Source organism: Jaculus jaculus, chromosome 18, assembly GCF_020740685.1.
Source record: "Jaculus jaculus isolate mJacJac1 chromosome 18, mJacJac1.mat.Y.cur, whole genome shotgun sequence".
NCBI lineage: Eukaryota > Metazoa > Chordata > Mammalia > Rodentia > Dipodidae > Jaculus > Jaculus jaculus.
The window spans coordinates 62,989,338-62,996,970 of NC_059119.1; the positions used below are offsets into that span (position 1 = coordinate 62,989,338).

At 51.8% G+C, this 7,633-nt stretch overlaps 1 protein-coding gene across 8 annotated transcripts in view; it reads right to left on the reverse strand.

Annotated features, from left to right (window-relative positions):
• Positions 1-5,850, reverse strand: part of Asap2 (ArfGAP with SH3 domain, ankyrin repeat and PH domain 2) — a 171,917-nt gene extending 166,067 nt beyond the window's left edge. For all 8 annotated transcript variants that reach the window (XM_045137225.1, XM_045137223.1, XM_045137219.1 and 5 more), the window contains exon 1: positions 5,702-5,850. In XM_045137225.1, coding sequence (XP_044993160.1) covers positions 5,702-5,827 — 126 coding nt within the window. In that variant the 5' untranslated portion in view covers positions 5,828-5,850. The remainder of the gene's footprint in view (positions 1-5,701) is intronic.
• Between the last annotated feature and the right edge of the window lie 1,783 nt (positions 5,851-7,633).

Genomic DNA, 7,633 nt, shown 5'->3' on the forward strand with positions numbered 1-7,633 from the left:
TGCTAACGTTCTCAGGTGACAGATAGCAAGGTTGTTGGTCTGCAAACCATGTGGGAGCTCCAAAGGTCTAAAGTGCATTGTGGGGGCTGGGAGATGGCTCAGAGGTTAAAGGGCTTGCTTGAAAAGCCAGAAGGCCTGGGTTCAATTCCCCAGTACCCATGTAAAGCCAGACGCACAAAGTGCATCATATGCATCTGGAGTTCATTTGCAGTGACGAGAGGCCGCAGCACACCCATCCTCTCTCCCTCCCTCCCTCCCCCTCCCCCCCTCGTGTTCTTTCTCCAGTCTTAAATAAATAAAAATATTTAAAAGATTTTTTTTTAAAAAATGAAGCTGGGCATGGTGGCTTACGCCTTGAATCCCAGCACTCAGGTAGGAGAATGGCTGTGAGTTCAAGACCAGCCTAAGACTAACTCCAGGTCAGCCTGAGCTAGAGCAAGACCCTACCTCGAAAAACCAGACACACAGAATGCACTGTGAAAAAGAACTTTTTGCAGCAACAAAAATTTCTGAATTTTCATCGTTTAATACATGTGCCTACTGAGCAGTTAGAACAGGCTAACGCGGCCTAGGAGAGGATTTAACCTTAGGCTATGATAGTGGACAGCAGCGCAGGTCCAGAATGGACATGCTCCACCACAGAAGAAATCTGTACCTGCAATATAAGAATCAGAGTTTACTCCAAAGTCCTGGCCTCAGTAAGCCTCTGCAGGTTGGGTGTACGTAAAACTCTATCCAAGGCCTTATCAATGACCAGCTCAGGAGTGGATAAATATTTACCTAAGGCAGACAGGCAGATACCAAGACCATACTGAACCACCTTGGAACACCACCTATTCCAGCCACAGCCCTGGCTGCACACAAGGATACCTCGCTAGACAATTTTGCAAATATGACCCTGTAACATGTGAGTGCACTGAGCGGATGGCTGCTTCTCCACCTGGAACACAGACTTTTCCAAAGAGAAGCCACATTCATTCCCCGATGGTATTCCAGTCCCTTCACCTGCCACTCAGCACAATTCAGCAAATCCTGAATGAATGGCAGGGTGTGGAGCACATAAATTCTATCATCAATATTTTTTTTATTAATCATAAAAGAGAAATTGAATTCAGCAGGGAAGAGAAAAAAAAAACACATAAAAAGATAGTTCCCGAGCCAGGCGTGGTGGTGCACACCTTTAATCCCAGCACTTGGGAGGCAGAGGTAGGAGGATCACCGTGAGTTCGAGGCCACCATGAGACTACATAGTGAATTCCAGGTCTGCCTGGGCTACAGTAAAGACCCTACCTCTAAAATAAAAAGACAGTTCCTTCCTTAACTGATTCAAAATGTTCCAAATACATAAATTCATATTTCAAAATGGCATAAAAATGACCCTGCTTGACCCATATAGGCTCACTTCTAAGAACATGAATTCACTTGGCACAGGGGTTCTATCTTTCTGACCACGGATCCAAAATCTACTAGTGTGGGGTTTGGGAGAAGCTATTTTACAAACAAACCACAAAGGCCTGAGACCCAGAATGGCCGTCACGTGTAGAAAGTGAGGCTTGGCTCCCACGGAGCTGCTGGGCGGGTCCGGCCGTGGACAGCAGGCCCTCTGGGAGTCTGCAGGCCCCAAGGTTCATTTTCCCTTTGCCATCAGAACCCTGTGTTTAGAACAGCAATCAAGATTTCCAAGGTAACCAAGGACAACAGAACAGAGAATTATGGTCCGGAAGGAAGTAGATTAAATTTTAATACTTAGGAGTCAACATCAAATTTATTTTTAAAACTACATCAGTGCCAAATGAGCAAGGCAGAATGGACATGCTGGGCTAGCTAAAGACACCAGCTGAAGAATGTATATAATTCGTGAGCTGGGCATGGTGACGCATGCCTTTAATCCCAGCACTCAGGAGGCCAAGGTCGGGGGATCACCTAGAGTTCGAGGCCACCCTAAGACTACATAGTGAATTGCAGGTGATCCTGGGCTAGAGCAAGACCCTCCCTCAAAAAAAAAAACAAAACCTCCTTTAATCCCAGCACTCTGGAGGCAGAGGTAGGAGGATCACCGTGAGTTTGAGGCCACCTGAAACTACATAGTGAATTCCAGATCAGCCTGGACTAGAGTGAAACCCTACCTCAAAAAACAACAAAAAAAAAATGTATACAATTTTTTCCTACTCTGAGAATATTCTGAAGTGTCCAAAGGCTCAAAGAAACTAAGAAATAAAGTCAAACAGAAAGGGGAAAAAAAAAACAGCTCACTTTTGAAATGTATGCCACAAGTAATTTTCTCCCTTTATTTCCAAAAGCAGACTCCAGTTGCAGCTGCACACTTTGCCAAGGTTGCTAAAACTGCAAAATCATTACTCCATCCAGAGAAAGAAACCACAGAGTGAACTTTTTAAAACCAGCTCTGCCCTCTCACCTGCTGCCAAGATAGCAAAGTGGTTAAAAGTTATGCACAGGGTAACAGACATGTGGTACTTTGTTTTGTTTTGTTTTGATTTAGACATTCCTTCAACCATTCATCCATTTCCCCTGTCTTTCCTGCCATGCAAATCCCATTCACACGCTAGAGTCTGTCTATTAACTACAATGTAATGTGGAAGCAGTTAGCATGTAATAAGCCAGTTTGTCTTGTGGGTACCATACTGTGTCCCCTTAACTACAATCCTCAGAAACAGACAGGGGTTGTGACCTAAGACTGTAAACCCAAGCAAAATAGAAAAAAGAAAAAACAGAGTTAGGTGTCACACAACTGGCAAGGACCGGAGCGTGAACTTGTAGGCCAAGTTGATCTGGGAAAGGAGTAACTTAAGGGAACGCAGCCCTGAACGAGGAAGCCCAGTAGAGCTCGAAAGCAGAATGGAGCCAGAGTTCCAGATTCCACTTGCTGGCTGAGAACCCTGCGTGACGACGCACCGCCTTCCAGCCTCGATTTCCTCATCCGTATAAATCAGGAATGGGGATTAAAGAGAACAGATGTGAGCAGCTCTGGAGTACAAAGCAGGCTCCAGCTGCTTGCTAACAGTCCAGCTACAGGTATACAAAATCAAAAAGCAGGCTCCAGTCAGAAAATGACTACCAACAGGCCTAACTTCCACTGGAAATTCGTAGTTTCACAAAGATTAATCCGTTTTAAATTAGTTTACAGATGCTATAACCCAAACACAGGACTACGGGCTTGCTAATTTGATTTCTGTTAAATGTATAACCGTCACAATAGTCACTCTCATTATCCCATCTCCGTATAAAAAGATATTTGTTTACAACCCAAATATTGTGGGCACCATGTGTTATTACACATGCACAGAACAAGTTTTGGTAGTGGAACTGAACATTAAGTACTGGGGGAGAAGCATTACTTAAAGCACATCATGCTTAACTCCTCTCAAGAAGACAATCATTCTCCAATTTAGTTTTAAGTCCAAGGTCACACAAACTATCATTACAGAACATATGCTGGATTGACTAAAAGTGAAATGAACCTGCAATGGTTTTAATGCTTCCATTTTTTGCGGGATGTTAACCCATTCTCTTTTTAAGGGTCAACAAAAAGCAAGCTTGCGGGGCTGGGGAGGTGGCTTAGCAGTTAAGGAGCTTGCCTGCAAAGCCTAAGGACCCAGGTTCCCACATAAGCCAGATGCACAAGGTGGCATACACATCTGGAGTTTGTTTGTAGGGCTAGATGCCCTGGTGCGCCCATCCTCCCTCACTCCCTCCCTCTCTCTCCTCCCTCTCTCTGTCTCTAGTAAATAAATAAAAAATAAACTTAAAATAAAAAAAAAGCAAGCTTGCAATTTAGCAAAAATGACCAAATCCCATCTCCCCTTAATCTGGTCAGGAACTGAGCTCTTAAGTAATCTGCACAGCATACAAAAACAGCTTTGGATTCATCCACTGTAAACTCAAATTAATCAGCATGAGGGTATGCCAACTTTAATAGCAACTCCTATTTGCCTGGGTTTCCAACATCTGCCAGTGTTAATAATATTAAACTGGCAAACTACCGAACTTTAAACACAATTTAAAAAAAGACATCACATACAAAGCTCCCTTCACTTAAGAAATATTCAGCTACCTTTTTATTACAATCACTTTCATAAATACTATTAACAATGTTTTGGATATTTCTCTACTGCTTTTCAATCTGTCCTTGTGAGAAAAAAAAAAACTCCATCCCCCACCACCTGCCGCATCCTTTTTAAGCCATGCTGACAAAAGTAGAATAAAGTGGTCTGCAGATCACTCGAAGTCATTACAAAAGATTTACAAGCAGCTCTTTTCGGCCCCACCCCCAAAGGGGGGAGGTACCTTAGTCATACTTCCAACATTCAGAATGGTCAACCTGGCATTTTTCATTTAGCCTAGTATTGACTATGTCTACAAAGAACGCTTTTTTCCACTAAGGAAAAAACATTCTAACCACCCCCCCCCAGCAATTCTGAACAGTAGATGCTTTGTTCAAACAGAATGGGGAGGTCGGGGAGATGGCTCAGTGGTTAAAGACTCTTGCTTACAAAGCCTGTTGGCCCAGGTTCGATTCTCCAGTACCCATGTAAAGTCAGATGCGCAAATAGGACGGGGGGGAGGAGGGGGATTGATGTTATTGCTTAATTTAAAGCTTTCTGGAGACAGCCCATACCCAACTTGGCGCAGGTATATTTCCTTCTAATCTATCTACAATAGCCGATTTTAAAACTGTAAGTGGACATTCTGGCCAAAAGAAATCATCTGCAGTGGTCTGTTCACTACTGCCATACGTGTGTCTTAAACCAGTTACCTATTGTGAGCCAGGCAGAGCGCTAAGCACTTCACACACAATGCCGGTGATGTAGAAAGACCGATTGAAAGGTGGGGGAACGAGGACCGCGGTGAGACGGTCTCACACGGCCCCTTCCCACCCTACGCGCCGCTTGCATTTCAGCGCCAGCTGCACCCGCTCCCCTCCCCGGCTTTCTGGAGCGTCCTCCCCGCCAGCAGCTTGGTACAATGACACTGCACCTTGAAAGCACTTTACTAAAAACCAGGCCCTTTCCAGGACAAGGGCGGCGATCGGGCTGCGGGTCGGGCTCGACCCGGGTCACTGAGGAGAGGCCACTGCAGGGCGCCTGCACCCCGGAGCGGCTCGGCACCCCGGGCGGGCGCTGCTCTGCGGCGGGGCGGGAGCGGCCAGGCCTCACCGGCTGCGGCGGGCACCCCTGCCAGGGGCAGCGCGGACGTCCCCAGGATGTGCCCGGGGAGCCGGGGCGCTGGGGGAGCAGCGGCGGGGCGGGGGAGCTGGGGCGCGCGGCTCGGGGCGCACAGCGGGCCCCGCCGGGCCACTTCGGGAACAAGTTGGTAGGGTCCACCCCCAGGCCTGGCGGGCACGGGGTCCCCCGATCGCAGCCGAAGGTGCCCACGCCCGGGGGGGTCGAGAGGGGTTAAGGACTTGGCAGGAGGGAAAACGAGGACGCGGGGAGGGGGATCCTCCCAAGGAAGGCCCAGGGTGGGCAGCCAAGCTCTCCCGCGGGCTCCCTCCGTGGGAACAAAGGCTCGCGTCCCGGGCAGGGCTGGCCCCGCGGCGCTCGGCCCGGGAGGATGGGAAAGTTTTCCCGGGGGCAGGCGCGGGCCGGCCGGGCTGGGGCCAGGCGGACCCGGGCGCCCGCCGGGACCTGCGCCGGGAGCCGGGGCCGGGGCCGGGGCCGGGCGCCCGGGGCGGCGCGCTCACCTCCTCGATGGCCGCCACGGTGTTCCTGCACTGCGCCGTGCGCGTGGTGAAGCTGGAGGCCGTGGGCGCCTTGTAGTCCTCATGGGTCTCGGCCACGAACTCCGACACCGAGATCTGGTCCGGCATCGCCGCGGCGCGGGCCGGCGGCCTCGGGCGAGCGCGGGGTCAGGCGCCGCCGCGAGCTCGGCCGCCGGGGGACGCCGCCGCCCGGGCCCCGCGGGGACAAAGGGGAGCGGCCGGGCTCCGCGGGAGACGCCGCCGGGGCTCGGGGCCGACGGCGGGAGCCGGGCGCGCAGCCCCGCGGCCCCGCAGCTCCGCCCGCCCGCCCGCGCACAGGAGCCCGTCCGCCGCGAGCTCCGGCCGCCGCGCCTCCCCAGCCAGCCCCGCCGAGACGGGCGCGCAGAGCGGAGCCGCCGGCGGGAACTGCCCGCCAGCCTGCCGCGGGCCCGAGCGCCTCCCGCCGAGAGGGGCGGGTCCGGGCCGGCGCGGGGCGGCGGCGGCGCTGGGTCGGGCCGCCAATCGCAGGGCTCGCCGCCGCACCGCCGCCTCCCGGGCCACCAGCGCCACCAGCGCGGGGAAGCGGAGACTGCAAGGAGGGAAGGGACGGGGGGAGGAGGGAAGGGAAGGAAGGAGGGAGGGAGGAAGGAGAGAAGGAAGGAAGGAGGGAAGGGAAGGAAGGGGGAAGGAAAGGAAGGGAGAAAGAAAGGAAGGAGGGAAGGAAAGGAAGGGAGAAAGAAAGGAAGGAGGGAAGGGAAGGAAGGGAGAAAGAAAGGAAGGAGGGAAGGGAAGGGAAGGGAAGGGAAGGGAAGGGAAGGGAAGGGAAGGGAAGGGAAGGGAAGGGAAGGGAAGGGAAGGGAAGGGAAGGGAAGGGAAGGGAAGGGAAGGGAGAAAGAAAGGAAGGAGAGAAGGGAAGGGAAGGGAGAAAGAAAGGAAGGAGGGAAGGGAAGGAAGGGAGAAAGAAAGGAAGGAGGGAAGGGAAGGGAAGGGAAGGGAAGGGAAGGGAAGGGAAGGGAAGGGAAGGGGGAAGGAAAGGAAGGGAGAAAGAAAGGAAGGAGGGAGGGAGGAAGGATGAAGGAAGGAGGGAAGGGAAGGAAGAGGGAAAGAAACGAAGGAGGGAAGGGAAGGAAGGGGGAAGGAAAGGAAGGGAGAAAGAAAGGAAGGAGGGAAAGGAAGGAGGGAGGGAGGAAGGATGAGGGAAGGAAGGAGGGAAGGGAAGGAAGGGGGAAGGAAAGGAAGGGAGAAAGGAAGGAAGGGAAGGAAGGAGGGAGGAAGGAGAGAAGGTAGAGTGAAAGAAGGGGGAAGGAAAGGAAGGAGGAAGGAAAGAAAGAAGGGATGAAAAGGAAGGAGGAAGGAATGAAGGAGGAAGGGAAGGGCAGGAAGGAGAAAGGAGAGAAGGAAAGCAAGGAAGGAAGGAAGAAGGAGGGAAAGAAAGGAAGGAGGACAGAAGGAAAAGAGGAATGGGGCAGGGAAGGAAGAAGGAAAGAGGGAATGGAAAGAAGGAGGGAATAAAAGTAAGGAGGAAGGGAGAAAAGAAAGGAGGAAAGGAAAGGAAGGAAGGAATGAAAAGAGAAATGAGGGAAGGGAAGGAAGGAGGGAAGAAAAGGAAAGAGGGAAGGGAAGGAAGGGGGAAGAAAAGGAAGGAGGGAAGGGAAGGAGGGAGGGAGGAAAGGAAGGAAGAAGGAAAGAAAGGAAGAAGGGATGAAGGAGAGAAGGGAAGGAAGGAGGGAAGGAAAGGAAGGAGGAAGGAAAGAAAGGGATGGAAAGGAAGGAGGAAGGGATGAAGGAGGGAAGGAAAGGAAGGAGGGAAAGGGAGGAAGGAAAGGAGGGAACAAAAGGAAAGAGGGGGCTGGAGAGATGGCTTAGCGGTTAAGCGCTTGCCTGTGAAGCCTAAGGACCCCGGTTCGAGGCTCGGTTCCCCAGGTCCCACGTTAG